Source organism: Spea bombifrons, chromosome 3 (genome assembly GCF_027358695.1).
Source record: "Spea bombifrons isolate aSpeBom1 chromosome 3, aSpeBom1.2.pri, whole genome shotgun sequence".
Taxonomy (NCBI): Eukaryota; Metazoa; Chordata; class Amphibia; order Anura; family Pelobatidae; genus Spea; species Spea bombifrons.
Window position 1 is genome coordinate 9,393,229 of NC_071089.1, and position 19,123 is coordinate 9,412,351.

A 19,123-nucleotide genomic window follows, 5' to 3' on the forward strand; every position below is an offset into this window, starting at 1 on the left:
CACAGGTTCCAAGAAGTAAGGGCATTCAAAAAAGTGAGCCTGTGCTTAACATGCCCGGACAGGCCACCTGGCACATGGGGCAAATCCCCGTTGGGCACCTGGCCGGCAGTGACAAACACTCATAACTTATAATGCTGCTCACTGCGCTCTCGTAAGCATAAAAACGTAGCATGCGGCCACGAATATCAAGCCAACGGCCGCAATAATATTATCAGACTGACTGGCCTTAAAGATTTATTGTCTACTCCATATGTGCCAATAAAGTTACATTTATTCAAAGCGGCAGGGTCCATCAGGCTTCTCGCTGCCCTGCTCATAGAATGGATGACCTCCCTAAGTTTCTTCATTAGTATACCTGGGATCTTTATGGCTCCAGCTACCCAGAGCCTCCACTTGCAGGATGCAGGCAGGAAGTCCCGCTGATGTCGGTGGCGTTCCCGCTGATGTCGGTGGCGTTCCCGCTGATGTCGGTGGTGTTCCCGCTGATGTCGGTGGCATTCCCGCTGATGTCGGTGGCGTTCCTGCTGACATCGTGGGAGACGCCGCTGTTTAAGGGGGAACTGGAGTGTAGGACGTGTCAGAACACCTCTACAGCGACCCGGGGTTTTCTGGTGGTGAAACCCGGAGAGTCATCATTACCGTTGATGAGTTCTCTTGCAAATATGTTACAATCGTGCAAAGTACTTAACCCCTCTCAAGCTTGATTTGTGCTCCATTTACATAAAGTAAACATTTACTCAATAATCTGAAAGTAAATTTATTAAGTTTTTTCCAACCATTTATTTCTCTGATTCCTGTTTTATTGCTAAATTACAATTTCCACTAGCTTCTGGGTTTAGAATTGAACCCTGCTGCCCCCCATCCGTGCCATTGGGGACTGGGTGTTAACTGGCTCAGCTGGATCAGATTAATGGAAACCAGAAGGCATCTGGTTGTATTTGCCATGACCCTCAGCCTCATATTTGGGCCAGGACAGAGCTTTATGCCCCATAACATTTTCACCCAGATGTCCTTTAAATCCACTGTCCATTCAAGTATGCCTCTCCCCATCGAGCCCTCGTATTCCTTTCTCCCTTGATTATCTTTGTCGGTTCACCATTTTTATTTTTTTGCCAGTTTTGTAGCCCAGTAGTCCTGCTCCCAGACCCACAGCCTCTTGCACGGCCGATATCCATTCAAATAATATCCGGAGCACATCGATTTTCCGCATTTTTTCTTCATCGGAGATCACCCTTGTTTTCATTGATTCGTACAAACGCAATTTTCATTAAAAATAAAGTTCGGACAAAAAACAAATACACAAATATTTATATATATCAGACCAAATAAAGAAGGCACATGAACTTCTGGATATGTTACAGGATTAAAATTATTGGACAGTTATGGTTTATACTTCTCTAAATATCTTATTAGTGCAATAATAATAATTAGGCCACAGAATATGTATTTCCCCAAAAGAATATTTCCATGTCACATCTACACTCCCACTTCTCTTTTGTGTTGAAGAAATCAGCTCAGAGACAGGTTTCACCACCAGTGGAACTAAGTCTTAAATGTCCTGCAAGGACGTAAAAATATGTGAGTTTTAGAATTACGGGAGGAGCAGTTTTTTTGTTATTCAACTGTAATTTCCCACTAACTCATTTAGAACACCTCCACAAATGATATATATATATTTTTTGAAAAGTGTAAAAGTAGAGCTTTTCACGGTTTCACATATAAAACCTAAACATTTAGGTATTTATTCTGATTTTAGACCTCGTATTCCTTGTATTTCCATTTATGTGGGTAGTTACGGGGTTAAATATGAATGACCCGCACCACTGTTTCTGAACTAGACTTTAAAAAAAAAAAAAAGTGGTATGCTGGGAGTTGGGCCCCAAAAGTGACCAGAAAAAGAAAAAACGCTAAACAAAAGTATAGAATTTTTGGAAAGTTGACATCCCGAAGTATTTTACTGGGGGTATTTTAACACTTTTTATATAAACATTGTAGCACCATTCTGTTCTAAGCATTCCAGTACAATTTAGTTTTTTCATTTTAAGTAAACATATTGTATAAACAAACACATTATTTCAGTACATTTCTTTCCCTGGCTATGCAAAATTATTGAAACAACTTGCGATTTGTATTCAGCAGCATTCCCCGAATACTGTAAACCCCCACATGGCTCAGCCATGTTTCTCAGACATTGTGGGGTCAAAACTAGAACATGTGCGTTTGTGTTTTCAAACTTTACTGCTTTACTGGGACCATGTCTCATGTCATGTGAGAGACGGTAAAGGTCCCATATTTCAACTTAACCCCGTAAAACTATCATCTCCCACTTCTCCTGAGCATGTAGACTGGATGCCATATTACAGGGTTACAGAAGACTCCCAAATCATAATGTCAGGCACATTTTGGGATAATAAGAAATAAAGCACGTAAACAATCTCCCACCTCTCCCGAGCAGGCAGGGCCGGGGTTTTGGGGCAGTTTATTACTTGTTTTTGGTCTCTCTTCCTATCCTGGGTTTAAGGCTAACTTTTCAAATGTTTTTTAGTGTCTCAGAACCAACGAGCACGCAAATAATTAGCTCATGTCTAGGGGATAGGTTAGCAGTTTGATAGTGTAAGGATAGCATCGGGGTCCTGTTAGTGGATAGTGTTAGCTATTGCTAGATGTTAGGGTTAGGTAACAGTTACCGTGTAGTGTTAGGATAGGGATGATGATCAGATTAGGTCACTGGCTGTTGATCAGTGAGAGTGGCTAATGATCAGTGTCGTTAAAGTGTCATTAATCAGTGGTCACATAGCATTTTATTACGTAAATAAATGTAAAAAATTAAAATTACATTGGATCACTTGTGATAGCTTTTTTTTTAAATAATAATTTGTGCATGTGCTAATTTATTTTTAACTTCGATCACCCCTCTCTCTATGGCAAGACTCACCTAGTGGCTGTCATAATGTTTAGATCACTCCTATTGGTCGGGAGCGATATTATCATCTTCATCATCAGCCAACTCCTTTGTTTTTTTAACTCCTTCAAAGCTGGTGCTCCATAGGAGCAAGACAATGATTGTGATTTAATTCTCACAAGCTTAGATGTAACCCCTAAAATGCAGCAATCACAGCATTAAAGGGGTAAACAATGGACACTCGCCCTCATGGAGCGATCTGGCAGCAGGGAAGGAAGTTTATTGGAACAAAATAATACCCAAAGAAACACATGACAAAGGGACCGGGAACCAAAAGGATGATGGCTCTTAAGATCCAACCCTGAAAAAAAAATGGTAGAACTGTCAATCACTATAGAATGTGACCCCAGACTGTTCATGTATGTGTGTGGATAAAAGAGACACACGTCACAAATGAACAAGTATTACTTTTAATATAAAATACACATTAAAAAAAACATACAATTTACAGAATATGGGTTGTGCAGTTTTATTCCAGGGATTTATAGGTCTGCATATTTTCAGGATCTCCCACAGGACAATTTTAAACAATTTTACTATGAAATAAAGTTGCCTGTGCTCATGGGATGAGATACAAAATAGCGATGAACTTAAATCCATCTGGTTTGCTTAGGGAAGAAGTATAACATGTTGCAAGTAAAACATAAGAGAAAGACAACTATAATAAAATTAAAAATGTTTAAAATCCCCACTGGTAACAAAGAAATGTGACAGTCATTACGGCATAAAACCCACATACATGTAGAGTTATCATTATGAAAGTTTGAAGAATGTGAATTTTGGGATGTTTAAGATAATTTATAACAACGGCACACTCGCTTTTGGTGAGGAGATAACGTACCCAACATGCTATATACGCGTGTATACGTTTTTATCGCTGCTCATGTCACGTTTCGTTACATAGATAACGTGGGAATCGGTAAAACAGGTTACCTGGACATTCTCTATAGTGAATTATTTTATTATCCGTATCTAAAAACTGGCACCTCATGTGTTAATAGAAAAATTTCATGTTAACAATGTTTTATTTAGGCGACATGTTATTTAACCCGTTGTGGTGTGGTTTAATACTCCGCCCTGTAGTCTGTTAGTTTTGATTTCAACAATGTATAGGGCCGTCTTAATTTATATATTATATATAAAAAAAAAAAGTAAATAAGACACTGCAAGTAGCTGTGTATATATTGATATAAATAAAGGGTGGGTGCTTGGCTATAATCCAGTAACACTAATAAAATAAAATATTAAAAAGTAACATTATACACGAGCTTGTGGTTACAGCTATTTTAACTCTGTAAACAAAGATGGAAAAGTATACAGATCCTCTCTTATATGGTATTGTTTGCAATTCTTTAAGCACATAAGATTGTGTGGAGAAAAAGAAAAAAAAAATCTGGTACATGCAAACTTTTACATCAACTCCATATGCAGCTTTTGTGCAAACTGTACATAGACAGCATGTAAAAATAACGATCAACCTCCCTCCTGACTATTCAGAAGCCTTTAAGCTGGTTGAAAAATCGATTACATGGAGAAATGCCCTGTAGGCATGAGTGCAAATATTTGGGTATAGAATACCAGACATTTAAGGCAAATCTCCGCTTGACTCATTTTTCCCCCTCATGCACTTAAGTTGCATGCTTTATTGTTTTTATATGTTTGTTTTATACGGGATGTAGAAAGTTTGAATATGCTGTAATGATTAAACAGTTTTTGAAAGTTTAAACTTGTTTTAAGTGCTGGACGATCTGATTCCCCAATGGTTTTAACAAACAGCCATGATACAGGTCTTCCTACAAGACGGCGGAAATTTTTATATACTGTATATTTCAAATATTTACATACATACAAGAGACGCTAATAAATAATGCAAATTACAGATCCGGAACATAAACACAAATATGAGGATTAGGTTATTTACAACACAAGAAAAGCCATTTACAAAGATCAGCTAAAAACAATGGTTTTACATTTTTTACATTGTGGCCGGACAAATCCAAGCTGCCACAGTCACTACTAGAGCCCACTTTGTTGACAACGTAACATTAAAACCTACAGATGTACCCTTTCCAACAATAAGCCAAATAACTTGGTTGGTCTTCGAGTTCACTAGGCTGTAAAAATATTCAGCCTCCTTAGATGTTGCCATATTTGTTCACCGCTCAATGGACGTTCTCTGTAGTGAATTATTGCACAAATTGAAGTTTTACAAGATATAGTTCTGGCTAACATGGTCTCTGTACTGCCTACTGTAAGTAAAATATACAAGCTGGAGGTAAAGACAATGTTTATGACAGGAGGGTGGGGGCACGCAAACCAAGTATAATGGTCCTGACTCAAAAATATGGCAGTCAAGGTTTGAGACTAATTTTCCTTTTGGAGCGCAGGGGGTACAGTCTGTGCTGTGGCGAAAGGGATTCCGGTCTTTTTCTTTTTAGTACGGTTGCAGCCTTGGATGGATTTTCAGTGGGGGTAGTTTCTGTGGGCTTTGGCGTTTTCTTTGCCAGATCTTCCAGAGTCACTTGGCAGCTAAAGATTTCTTTGCGTGTCCGGGAGCTCTCCAGAATGGGCTGGAGGCTCAGCACTTGGGAAAAGCCGTCAGCCTTCTCAATTTGAGCTGGTAGTGCCTAAAAGAACATTTTAAAAAGACAAACATTAGAATTCATTCTTGGGGAGGGGGTACTGAAATATGTAATTCACTGTATTCCTAAATCTGGGTAGCCTAGTAAAGAACATATTTAGTGCACCTCTCTGGTGCCACAAATATCTGAACAGCCACAGATGTCTACCTGCGCACTTTATGTTTATAGAACTTCATTTACATCAAAAAATCCTTCCCAAAAATTACATTTTGTAGCCATACAAGACAAATCACTCTGCATCTAGATGGCTCAACTTACTAGTTTGATATTCTAGGAAGTTTGAGCTAATACTACAACCTAAAATCCATAGGTTATGCAGCCCGTGTTGTGATCAGAGTGAATCTTCTGGACAGGATAAATGTATAGAAATATTTTATTAGCTATTCAGCTAGTAGATTGCATATGATTGTTTGGTAGAAGCATTCAAGACTTTATGCACGGAAGAACCACTTTTCTTTTAAAAAGAGACAATATTGAAATATTTCAATGATAATATAAATAAATAATAATGAAATAGATCTGAAACCAACTGGGAAGAGAAGATGCATGAAGGATAACAGTGGTCATTACAGTATATTACCTTCATTGTTTCACTGATCTGTTTTGATATACTTGAGGTAGTGGAAGTCAGGTCAGCCATTCGAGATGCTGGAAAACATGAAAAACAGATTTCTAAAATAAGAAAAAACTCCACCTTGTTAAAGCATGAGGAACAATTTTAGTTAACAGCAAAACTCACTGCTGGGCGCAAGCTTTGTTTATTGTCTTTTATTCATGTACCATTTAAAGCTGAATGAAACCCAGGAAGAAGAAAATAAACTTTCTAATAGGGCTGCCTTTTTGGTTAGTCTTTGTTTAGGATACCTAACCTGCAAGAATGCAATATATTCTTCTAAAAAAAAAAAGCAATCTCTCAATTTGTCATCCAGTGCTCGTAACACTAAGTTTATTAGATACAAATGGAAAATCATGTGCACTGTAATGAAAGAGTGGAAAATACATTGGTTGTTATTGCATGCAGTACAGTTCATACCCAAAACAGGTACTGTAAGAAACTAAAGTTAAAGGACACAGTATACTACATTTCATATTTATGACTTCTGCACAAGATTGATCAAGTTATGCTATTTTTCAGGCATAACGATCACCTCAATGACAGCAACACACGTTACCTAGAAAAGCATTTATCACTAAGGTTTTCAATTTAAACTGGAGGCTGTCCACTACTTGTTTATACCAGATATAGCAATATGGGCAGCCAGCGCAGCTTTTCTCAGAAGGGTAAAAACCACATCAAGCATTCTGAGGTTACATCTACATATATCTTGTTTAAAATAAAAATAAAAAAATAAAAAAAAAAAAGTAAAGGGAACTTGTTCGGTGGGCTCAAGTCTATCCTTGCTAACAGGCCCTAATTTACGATATACCAAACAAATAATAAAACATTTTATTTTACTAAATTCCTGGATGGTTCCATAAACTGAGCTTGATAACATTTCAAGTGAGTTTTGTAGACTCTGGAGTATCTCCTAAAGCATAGGTGCCAAACTCCAAGCGTTGGCGTTGCAAAGAGGAATTTACAAAACTCACGGCCTCTTTGCAACGCCAACGCTAGGAGTTTGGCACCAGAGTTTTGTGAATTCTTTGACCAATTAAGCAATATCTTCCATATTAAGTTTCTGATTGGTTTCCAGAGTAAAGGTCCTTTCTTTGACCCCACACCAATTTGATAATGCAATGTTTACTACAGACCTTGCCTTGCTTGAGGTCAACCAAAAACAATTACATTGAAAACAAAAATATAAACCTTTCCGCACTTATGATATAATTAGAATTTTTCTATTTAAACAGAGCTGCACGGTGAATCCTGAGCCTTTGGGAACCTGACTAGTGCAAACTGGTAAGTAAGGAGTTAAATGCCAAGGAGAGAAGGTAAAAATTGTACACTTGCAATTTTACCTTAATAGTTTTGTGGTGTGAGGAGCAAGTGCCCCATGGGCTGTAATTGTTGTGAGAAGTGCGAGTATGTTGCATATTTAAAACTAAAAGCATTGGATTTAACAGAGCAACTGGCAATGCTGATGGACTTTGATAATATGGATAGGATCCTACTCCTTCCTGAACAGGCGCTGGCTGGTGAGGTTAGAGATGGAGCGTGACAGCTGCAGTTTAACGCTGATAAATTATTAATATCTTTTATTTATATAGCACCAACAATTTATGCAGCGCTTTTTACAATACATATATTCAAGGGGTCTGACAAGACGAGAATTAACAGACTAAGACAAATCGATACATTAGGTGGAGAGAGCCCGGCTCGCAAGCTTACAATCTTGAGGATGTAAAATAACGCACTTGGAACATAAAACCCAAGGCAGCATCTAGAACTGGTGACACTGTTCTGTCAGTGACAATGGAAGAGGGGGCTGAGGAGTAACTATTTCTGAGGAATTAAAAAGGTAAGGGGGAAATGCAAATAGGAAAAGTGTGCAGACTAGATGGGCCGAATGGTTATTTATCTGTCAAATTGTATGTTTTTATGTATGTGTCATAACACATTTGGCGTTATTTCTACATAGGCAATGCAGTATAACATGTCATTTTCACTTAAATTCCTGAAATCATTTTTCGGATGTGAACTGAATTGTGTGCAGTAACAGCCATTTTATTTTCAGTCCTTTCATTACAGCACAGATGGTTTCCCAATCTGTATGTCATTTAGTCTGACGTCGTGTGTGTTAACCAATACCAACTTACCAAGACCTGCATCAAGCTTAAATTCTTCTGGGGTTACAACAGGCTTGTATTGCTCCTAAAATAAACAAAAATAAAGGTTACGTTTAAAAGGTCTCTTTTCGAGGCTCTGTTCTGTTGCGCAACGTATTTATAACCAAGCGCAGAACCGAACACCAATTAAAATATTTACACTTACCAGCATTTCCCTCTCTGTTTTCAGCATTTTGACGACATGCGTAAGAATCCTTCTGGGGTTTCTTTTTCGCTTCATTGTGGTATCCACTATTCCTTCATCCAGCTTATCTTCCAGAATTTTAATATCTGGTTCTAAGTAGAAAGAAAATCATATGGTAAATGCAACCCAGCTCTTTATTTAAAGGAGGTTACAGTTGTGTGTGCAGACTCTATATTCAGGCGTCGACAAATCCCTGATGCCACGGCAACTAGAAATTGCATCACGGTTCCATCTGGACACAAAACCGGTTCTACACAGAGCTGGTTAATGATTCCAGCAACTGGCCACATACAGAACAGGCCTTTGTCTTTCTATGTCCTGCAGGGAAGCAGAGGACCGGTTGGCTCACTTGGCACATCACCCACATTAGGAGCGAGCCAGCATTAGGTGGCCCTGCCTTAATCAGCATTACTGCATATGCAGTCTGTAATGACTCAGTTATAAACAGGTTTGAGAACCAGCACAAACATAACCATAAAAATGATTTATGCAACAAAATGAGAATTTATCCCAGGCAAAAATGGAAATCAAGTCCCTGTAAGCTTTACTTGTACTTTTTGTGACTAGCAGGAGGTATTTTTAGGGAGCCGCTAATAATAATAAAACAAACCCCATCCATGATTACAGCCTGATGAGCATGAGCTCACTACTTGCCATTTTGTGTTTCTGATGCCTCATCCCACGACAGTCCATTAATACTGACGTTCTCCTGAAATGCGGTTTGGAAATCCTAAAAAATAAAGAAAAAACAATGAAGTAAAAAAAAAAAAAAAAAAAAAATTAAAGAATGTCATCAAGTTTTTCTCTCTGAATGTTGTACATTTTTTATAATTGGTTATAACATTAAATAATTTAAGTTGATCCCAAAGCAGGTATCCCCGGAACACAGCAACTACCACAGGAGCCCTGGCAATGTGTCTAGAGATTACTCTAATTTTACGGCTTTACCCCATAACTTAGACCAAAAATAAACAGGACCTTAAAAAGTCTATCGTACCAAACAGCTTTACCATTATTGCCTAAACAGAGAACGCTCTTCGAAGAGCATTCACGATCGATGACTTATAGGACGTCCATTTGTACGTATTACTATAGACTAGTTTTGGAGCCAGTGGGTAACATGATTAACCTGAGAGTAAAGAACGAGTTCAGTGCTGCATAGACAAGCTTTTTGGCCCCACATAACGAATAGTGGAGTGAGGGGGCTGAAGCCACAACTCTCCCTTTAGTGAATAGACCCCACTGCGTATGTGTGACATACACAGCACTAGATGGTAACAGACATGGCGGTCCTCACCCAGACACATTTCTTTAGCTCCTGTTCTCGCCTCTCCTGGCTCAGCTGTTGCTGGCTCTCCAGGATCTCTTTGCTGAACTCGGTACACATCTCCAGCACCTCCTGCACCAGCTGCTTGGAGCAGCAGCGAACTCTGTGGTCCCGGGCAGATCCACCGGCTTCCTCCGGTTCCTTGGCTCCAGCCATGACAGAGGACACAGGCTCTACAGGACCATCAGCTCCAGTGTGGCCCTCGGGCCCAGCACCCGTCTGCCCTTTTTCTCCAGTCTTAGAAGCGAATTCTGCCTCCCCCGGGCCACTAGTCCCGGTCTGCAGAGAGGTCCCTGCAACATTAGGCTTTTCAGACAGCTCCACCCGGGCCTCTATGTTAGTATCAGGCAGGACAGACACACCCAACCCACCCGAACAGGGCCTGTCCCCGCTCTGCTCTAGCGCCGGTATTACGCTATCCGCGCTGTCCCCTGACGAACCCCGTCCACTCTTCAACCGGGAGCTCCGTCTACCATTTGCCGCCATTTTTGAAATTAGAAAAATCAGCCCCGGAAGTCCCAGCTGAGAACGGAGCTCGGGCAGAAACACGCACATCCGACATTAGTTCCGGAATCATTGTTTCCCGTTCGCTCGTACGCGTTATAGTTGGGCTTATTCCTCCGAGAACTCTATTCATTATGCTGTTATCAGCCTGACCGTTTTTCAGTCTTTATGCGAGTATGTACCACATATATAACCGGTAGATAGATATAGAACTACCTCGTTTATGTCTAAAAACATTTGCGTGTATCGGTGCAACATTTTATCCGTTTGCTTTATTTTTTAATGACTTCGTGAGTTCCAGAGCCTTGGATGTACCAAAACGGGGCAGCTGTTGGGTGTACTAAGATGGCGCTGGCATTCGTTTCCGCTCACGTATCTGACGTATTAGCAGTAGTGAAATGGCGCTGGGTGCGGCGCATGCGCACTTCTATTCTTACTTCCCACCGGCGACTGGGGTTCTGCGTGTGTTCAGTCATTAGTGATCCCCCTGAGGAAGTCTACCTGAAACAAGAAGGGTTCCGCATGGAGAGCTCTAGAGGTCTGGTGGACTGTCACTGTCACCTGTCTGCCACCGACTTCAACCATGTAAGAGGACACACATAGGCCACAAAAATTGCACCTGATAATAATGAGTAATCCTCAAGATTAATAATAATGATATTTTGAGAATTGTAAATGTAATAAGATGCTTCAGTAAATTTGAGCATTTGATGACCCAGCATTAATTTAATATTTAATATATTATTAATATTTTGAGAAAACTGCCCATTGAATATTTTTTCAGCCAGATCCATGTCAATAAACATGTTGTTTCCGTTCGTGACATGATCATACATGAAGTGTAACATAAAGTGCATGTTGTGGCAATATTGTAGCTTCTCGGCCACACAGGTTACCTTCGCAGTCCCCCACTAATATTAATCCCGGGTGCTTTTAAAATGTTTGAAGGGTCAATGATGTTTGGAGGGTTTCGCCATTGGTGGTAAGATGGCTTGCTCACCAGTAGACGTCAGAACGTTAAGAGAAAGAAAGATCTGTGAATTCAAGTCTGTGGACGGACGCTAAACTTAGGTCTGTGAACGGCAGAGGCTGCGGGCCCACATTAACCCCTTCCTTGTTGGGCTAGTTAACTTGTGCCCGCAGCCTTTGCCCATGTCCCCGACCTACCTGCAAGCTAAGGCTGGCCAATTGGCGGAGCAGCGTGGGCAAACATACCCCCGGCAAGCCCACCGCCTCTACCGATGCCCCTGTGGGCACAAAGCTCACATCGTTTTAACATTTTTTTATCTGGTGTTCCTATGTTCGCAGGACATTGACAACGTTTTAGAAGAAGCAAAGGCGGTAAGTTCTTTTGGTCTTGCTGTAAATGTTTCTTGGTGAATGGGGCTACCGGGTTTCATCTATAACCTGTCATCTGTAAGAAAGATATATATATATATAGACAGTACTTTGGATGACTCTATTTTAGTCTCCACGAGCAATGCTTAAAGGAAGAACAGTAAGTTAATAGGCTATACATTGGTTTTTCTAGCAAACTATGTAGACGAACATAAATGTATTATTGTATTTTCTGTTGTAAATTGTGGGGATCTTTACAGTTCCTTTATAACTTATCCTTTCTTGTGTGCCGGACTCGGATGTTATCTTGTAGCGGAACCATGTCTTTTATTCCCCTTATTTCCCATGCGCTAGCATTAAAGAGGAGCAATCGCTTTCCAAGTTTTCTTTGATAAGAATTCTTTCATAAAAACATTGAATGTGAATTGAATTGTGTAATAGCTCTCCCTCCTTTAATTTTACTTTTAGTGGTAGAGCTAAAGGGTATATTTATTATTTCTCGGTGCTATATGGATAGAGATCCCTTTGGGGGGTCGCTCTTATATCTTACAGATGCCAGTGATGTCACAGTGACTTTAATGAGCTTCATATAACTTTTTTTTAATGTTTTTTTTTTAAATGTATTTTCAATTTAAATATATCATTTTTGAAGATTTTTGTAAGAGGGAGAGACGTTCATTTTTTAAGGAATTAAGTTTAGGTAAAATAGCATGGCCGTGCTTTTGGACAATTTCAGAGAAAAGAAGAAAAAATCAGAATGATTTAAAATCGGGCCATTTGATAAAATTAATTCTAACACAAGTGATGAGCGACAAGTGCGTTTAAGGTCTGGATTCAGCTTTTGTCTTTATCTCGGATATGATGGTTTACCTTTAATTTAGGATTTGCCTGTATTGATCTCAGACTGTGACTTTTACCTTGCTTATTAAACGCTGCTAGCCTCAGACTGTGATCGAGCTGTTGACCCTGATGTCATTTTTTTTTACAATACTAGCCTTTTATAGCTGCAATGCTTATCGATAGCATGGGTACACTAAACTCCACCAAGTGCAGAACACTGCATTTTATTGTGTTATTTGTATATGTTACAAATATCCTATATTTGTATATGTTTCTGTAAAGCAGAAGTTATATATTGGTTATTTATTTATAGGCTACCCCTTTTTTAAAGGAAGATGTATCTCAACCCCATCTTTATTGCATACATTCAGAATGAGTTCTGTACATTTGGTTTTCTTTTATATCCCAGGCTGGTGTTTTAGCCCTTGTCGCAGTTTCTGAGAATTCTGCAGAATTTGAAAAAGTGATACAGCTTTCGAAGAGGTAACACCAGCAGCCATCACTCTGCTACGGCTAGAAATGTCCTTGCTTCCCCCATGAAAGCAGCTGAGTGACCCCAAACTTTTGAATGGTAGTGTACATGCTGAGAGTGGGGTAAATAAACTTCAAGTCTCTAAGTACTATTTAGCTCTCACGGGTGATAATGACTTGCTCTTGGTGGGTATGCCATGGGTGAAAGAGAAGCACCCCTGGCCTGTTGCCATAGAGTGACTGCCGATATCATGCTTGGGGTGTATAGGAATCTATCCCCAGGGATCTTCTGTAAGCATGCGCAGACAATTCTTCCTCTTACCTGGCTTGTTATTGTACGCAGGCATTCCGGGCTGGTTTTTCCATGTTTAGGAGTCCATCCGGTCCAGGGGGATGAGACAGGACAGCAGCGCAGTGCAACACTTAAGGTAACCCCCCCCCCAAAAAAAAAAAGATTATCGACGGTGAATTTAAATAGCCAAAATCAGATTACATTCATTTTAATTGTGGTTATTTGTGTGTAGGATTTTAGGATTAAAGGCACATCATCGTGTTATGTTTACCGATGTGTTTTGTATTCTAAATACGTGGTTGGGTTGTGGTTTTGTTTAACTTACAAATCAATGTTTTATTTCCACAGGACATCGAAGAGGCCCTGCCGCTGATTGAGCTGCATAAGGATGAGCTGGTGGCCATTGGCGAGGTATGGATGATTTGGGTTTTTTAGCAATTACTGATTTCTGCTCCTACTGGTTTTGTGCTTTTACAGAACCAGACAACTGCAACAAAGAAATCAAATCCCGTGGCGTAACTAACAGGAACGTCTGAGCCTTGTCCTCTATCCTACAGCTCCCGGTAATCCATGTGTTGCCAGGGGCTTTCTCTGCCCCAATTTACGATACTTGTGGCTGAACACAAAAACTCTGTAGTTCATTATCAGGAAACAATATTTTTGTCCTCGAGCATAAACCCCGGTGCTGCGTACAGTAATGTAGGTTTGCAAGTCCAATAAACATCCTTTATCTGCAGACCTGGAGGCTGCTGTGTTTGTCCGTTGTGTAATACTTTGGGTTACCTTCCCTGCTCAAACACCGCACTGAGCTGATGCTTTATGGCAATGCTAATGAAGTCCCTTCCTACATAGGCTTTCATTAGTCAGAGTGATTGAAATTGAGCTTTCTATTGTTTACCTCAAGGTACTATTTTAAAGAGTCTGGGTGTTTGTCTAGTAGATTGGGCAAAGGTAACAGCTAGAACACATACTTTATTGGGATTAACATGTTTATTTCTAAATCCTGTGATGTTTTAGATTAGAGGTTTGCTATTTTTAAGAGCAATTAAAAAAACAATTACTGTGTCATTTGATTTGACGTACAATATTCTTCTCCAATGATGCCTGGTGGTGCGGTATTTTCTCTCTTCTGTGCAGGTTGGGCTGGATTTTACCCCACGGATCGCAAGCACGGATGATCAGAAAGAAGAGCAGCGGCAGGTGTTCATCAGACAGATCGAACTTGCAAAGCGGCTCAGTCTGCCCCTGTGAGGTTCCTTGCTTAGAGCATAAACGTCCATGAAAATCCAACCCTCCTCTCCTAGCACGAGATTATAATAACTGAATGAGTCTCTTCCAGCGGTGAACGTACTCTTGGCTTTTTTCAACACAAAAAACTCATTGTCATATTTTTAAAAGAATATAATTTGAGATGCATCCCCTGTGCACAACACTCTACTGGCTCCCTTAAACATATTTGTCTAATTTATTATTTAATATAATAATCGAGTAGTTAAATGTTTATCTTCAAACTTGTACTGTAGAGGGTTTTCCCCCCCAATTTTAATCTTTTCCTCCCCAGGAATGTTCATTCACGTTCAGCTGGAAGACCCGCTATTAATATATTAAAAGAGCAAGGTAATTTTATAACAATAACACTCTCCATCTTTGTTGGCAGATCGCATTGCGCTGCGTCCATAGTTATTTCACATTCATTTTGCATCATTTTGTTTTTTTACAGCCAGATTCCAGATAACCGTCTTTATGATTTATTTTAAGGCGCTGAGAAGGTGTTGCTGCATGCATTTGATGGGAAACCTTCGGTAGCCATGGATGGTGTTAAAGCTGGATATTTCTTCTCCATCCCTCCCTCCATCATTAGAAGTGAACAGGTAATATACAATAGAACCAAGTTTCCGTGTTATTGGATCACTGCCTATCTGAAAGCAATTCTACGTAGTGTTTTAAGTATTATTACAAAAGATTACCGGCTGAGTAGCATTGCCAAATCCTAGTTTATTTTGTTCTTTTAAACCAGCCTCCGTCACTAGCATATGTTTTAGACGCAAGTAATCATACTACGCGAGGGGTTATGTATTGGCCATCCGCTATGGTTATGGACCTTTTGATATTATGCACCAGAATCATTTATAATACATGGCCCTCATTGTGTAGGAGACTCGCTTTCAATTGAATTTTCAGCCTGGAACACCTGTGCCAATAAAGCGATCATCCTTATCCACTAAGACTACTGTTAGAGGTAGACAAGCCGAGACAGACCTGGCAGCATCATGCCAACAATAGGAGTCAGGATCAGATTACTGAGAGTGAACACTCATCCGCCTTTGACGAGCCCGCTGAGCCAGGATTTGGTCTCCAGCCAGTGCCAGCATGTCCTGTTATAACATCATGAACATGGCAGTTTCTCTACATTTAACCCTTCTACTCCCTGCAAAAAAACCCATAATGTCACCCAAATATGGGAACCATATCCGGAAAATACAATACCCCTGCAAAAGTATATATTTCTATAATGCAGACTATGCAGGTATTTTGCTGCCAGTCTCACGTTGCATATATTTTTTGGGGCATGTTACCTGCAGCTCCACACAAACTTTCTAGATTATGGAAATACGAAGGGCCAGACTGGGAATGAAAAGTGGCCCAAAATATTTTATTTTGTGGTCGAGCTGATGTGCCCACATGCCATATGAGGGGAGTAACCAGAAACCACAGGGCTTCAGTGTGAAATTGCCCTGGGGCATCCCAGCTTCACAAACAACAGGCGCCACCTTGGCCCCATGCTTGTCTGCATCATCTGTTCCCCAAAACAGCATATCTGTGCCATCTTTGCCCCAGACAGCTTGTCAGTGCCCCCAGTCAGCTTGTCTGTGCCACCACTGCCCCTTAAACAGCCAGCCTTTGTTACCTTTGCCTCTTTCCCGGTAAAGAAAGAGGCAAAGGTTTATGGCGTTTGGATTTACAGGCCGCTTTCTCCTGGCTTTGCGTGACAGGCTCGTCTCAGTAGGTGACTATATAAAATATATAGCAGTGTAGGCACATATAGGATAGATTTGAATGCCGTGAATATACTAACAAAACATCATTCAGGTAAAAAAATATATTCTTACAAGTATGATAGCCTCTAGGCACCTGCCTTCGTCAGGTACAACTCCTGCCACCATCATCATCAATCGTTTTCCTGTATTTAGTGAAAGGGATTGTTAATGTTACCATATGAATTATTCCCTAATTCTTTTAAGAAGCAGAAACTGGTGAAACAGCTGCCTCTGGAGAACATGTGTTTAGAGACAGACTCCCCAGCCCTGGGACCTGAAAAGCAGGTAAGAATCCATGTCCTCATTACGACTTCACCATCGTAGGTACATCCCGCGCTCTGCGTTCCACCAGCAGAAGTCCCTCTATATGTTCGATGGCAGGAGAACTTCAGTCCCAACTCCTTGATATCATTATACATTATGAAGGGCCAACCGCAGGCAGTCTCTCCTGCATGATCGGATAATTGGCCCATCATACATGCAGTTAATGTGGGGAGATTTCTTGAAAGCCTCCCCACCAATTGATCCGTGTTATATAGGTCTCAGCTCAGCCTACACGGCCCTTGGTAATGCGTAGTGAACTTAAACTAAAATTCTCCTGAAACTTCTCAGCTTAGCAAGTAACCCGTACCGTGGTTTGCAGGCTGTTTAGCTTGTTTTCCACTTGGCAGATAATCTACAGCACACGCGACCCATTAGCCTGAGGCTGTTCAGTAGAATGCAGCAATGGCTGCCGCTAGCCGCTGCGATCACATGACTACTTTGCATTGCAAAGAGACTTGCTGATTAAATCCCTGATTTGTATCCTGAGACTCAGATTTGTAATTGATATCGTTATTCAAACTCGCAGGGTAACACAATCATTCTAAACTCTTTCTGTACTTAACTCTATGAGTGCCAGCTTGGGCATTCCCAGGTAAACATGGCCCTGCTGAAGATTAGGTGGTCCAATCAGTGGCCCAGCCTCAGAAAAATCTCATGAACCCTTAGATTGCCAAAGTGTATTCCTTATGTTTTTGTATTTTTTGTTTCATACCCAACAGGTCAGAAACGTACCTAAAAACATCATGGTATCTGCAGAGTACATAGCCAAAGTGAAGGGAATTTCAGTGGAAGAGGTCATTGAGGTCACCACAAAGAATGCCATGAAATTGTTCCCTAAGCTTCTTCAAGCTCTCCCCAAATAAAGGACTTTTTTTTTTTTATAAAATGTGAAACAACTGCGTGGGATGAGTCTGTGAGAGAATGAGTCTGTCTGTACAGAAGAAGCATACATTCGTCTATAGTGTAGCCTTTTAGTAGAATAGGGATTGATCCTCTAAGCAGTGACTTGCAATGCAATCTTTACCTTTTTAGTTGCTTGTGGTCGGGCCTTATTAATGATTAGATAATGTGGGGAAACAAAATATTTCAACAGATCTACAACCTGATGTTTAGCACCACATTTTTCAGTAAATTTAAATTGTCTTTTCAAAATCTCACCTTAAACCATAGGGAGGGCTGGCAGGGGTCAGGAGGTCTATCATCCCCTGGGCTGTTCTTTTGGAGTATTATGGGCCACTATCATGTTTTTATTGTGTGTGTTTTATGTACATGTGGACATTGCTCTACTGAACACAGACATTTGGCAAAGAGCCATGACAGGTAGGTTCCTATAGCTGAAATGCTGAGCTGGCCCTGCATAATGCATTATTAAATGGCCAAGTCAAACTTTATGGAAATCTCTCTGCCTTAATGATACAGGGCCAGCCAAGCTCTTCCTACAGCAGAAGAGTATTGGGGATGGGCCATTCATAATGTATAGTGGGGTCAGTCAGCCATTATTTGTACAATGGCTGATTACTTCTCGTGCGCTTGTCTCTCAGTGAATGGCGGGCTGTGTATATTTAGTATGTTGCCATATCCTTGTGATTTGGGCCGACCTGTCCCCTGGCTGAGTGTTGTCATCATCGCGGCGTAGGGAAGGTGTGAGCGGTACCTAGCGCCAAAGGTGAAGACAGAAGAAGATCTGTGTCATCCAAACAGGTGGGCAGCAGGAGCCATAACCGAATGCATTGTAGCCGTAATTGTCTTGGCTGTTAGGAGAGCCCCGGATTACAGTGTAACTATATGAAGACTTTTTCAATTACAGGTTTATTATGTCGGCAATCACAGCCATATTCCGTTAAACACTCATTTCACCAGTCCAACCGTTTGCGCTGTAATGACGTCTGGCAAAGTTTCCCTGTTTTGAAATACCACTTTCTCTGTGAAGTGATTCGTTATGGCAAAGTGCACTTGAGTTAGAACTACAATGTACAGTAGGAATCTGTATAATTAGGAATAATGGATCTTTTTATGATGCCTGTTGCATAATCTTTAAGATTATATATACGGTAGTTCATTATATATCTATACCGCCAGCGCTGTTACAATGGGGAAATAAATGGAGGTGACGTCACGCCCTGCTGTAATTTAAAAGTTGCATTATGTCAACGCCCACATTACCGTTGCAGCGTCTACACATGTAAAGACTCCGCCTCCTACCGAGCTCTAGGCGCAAGAGCTAAAACAGTATTTAAATGCCGTTTCACAACGCGATATACATGAAACACCATGGAAAAGTCAGTTTGCTAGCATAACAAGAATTATGAATACATTTGCGATTCCGCTGTGTATAACGCGTTCTATTTAATCAAATGACAGGGTACGAGATTAAATCTCTGTGTTTAGAGCTCCAGCACAAAAAAAAAACCGCA

At 40.5% G+C, this 19,123-nt stretch overlaps 2 protein-coding genes across 4 annotated transcripts; one reads left to right on the plus strand and one right to left on the minus strand.

Moving 5' to 3' along the window:
- Nucleotides 1-5,279: 5,279 nt before the first annotated feature.
- NSL1 (NSL1 component of MIS12 kinetochore complex) lies at nt 5,280-10,387 on the minus strand. The gene is made up of 6 exons (XM_053459946.1): nt 9,873-10,387; nt 9,230-9,305; nt 8,537-8,667; nt 8,362-8,416; nt 6,185-6,252; nt 5,280-5,589 (listed from the first exon to the last, which is right to left on the minus strand). Exons 1-6 carry the CDS (start codon nt 10,056-10,058, stop codon nt 5,314-5,316), a joined length of 792 nt encoding a protein of 263 aa, XP_053315921.1. The 5' UTR covers nt 10,059-10,387; the 3' UTR covers nt 5,280-5,313.
- Nucleotides 10,388-10,857: 470 nt separating this feature from the next.
- Nucleotides 10,858-17,585, plus strand: TATDN3 (TatD DNase domain containing 3). Of its 3 annotated transcripts, none has more exons than XM_053459313.1 (10): nt 10,858-10,991; nt 11,715-11,747; nt 12,994-13,067; nt 13,399-13,483; nt 13,696-13,758; nt 14,485-14,594; nt 14,909-14,964; nt 15,106-15,218; nt 16,590-16,670; nt 17,429-17,585. In XM_053459313.1, exons 1-10 carry the CDS (start codon nt 10,929-10,931, stop codon nt 17,570-17,572), a joined length of 822 nt encoding a protein of 273 aa, XP_053315288.1. In that variant the 5' UTR covers nt 10,858-10,928; the 3' UTR covers nt 17,573-17,585. The 3 variants fall into 3 exon arrangements, with proteins under 3 accessions (XP_053315288.1, XP_053315290.1, XP_053315291.1); XM_053459315.1 differs by having other exon boundaries at nt 16,593-16,670; XM_053459316.1 differs by having other exon boundaries at nt 16,596-16,670.
- Nucleotides 17,586-19,123: the final 1,538 nt, after the last annotated feature.

Bases quoted from the DNA above. Each gene is read 5' to 3' on its own strand.
- TATDN3 (XM_053459313.1), top strand. From the start codon at position 10,929: ATGGAGAGCTCTAGAGGTCTGGTGGACTGTCACTGTCACCTGTCTGCC. The intron at 13,484-13,695 runs GTAACCCCCCCC...TTATTTCCACAG, and splicing joins AGCGCAGTGCAACACTTAAG to GACATCGAAGAGGCCCTGCC. The intron at 14,595-14,908 runs GTGAGGTTCCTT...TTTCCTCCCCAG, and splicing joins AAGCGGCTCAGTCTGCCCCT to GAATGTTCATTCACGTTCAG.
- NSL1 (XM_053459946.1), bottom strand. From the start codon at position 10,058: ATGGCTGGAGCCAAGGAACCGGAGGAAGCCGGTGGATCTGCCCGGGAC. The intron at 9,306-9,872 runs GTGAGGACCGCC...TTTATTTTTTAG, and splicing joins AGCTAAAGAAATGTGTCTGG to GATTTCCAAACCGCATTTCA. The intron at 8,417-8,536 runs GTAAGTGTAAAT...TGTTTATTTTAG, and splicing joins AAACAGAGAGGGAAATGCTG to GAGCAATACAAGCCTGTTGT.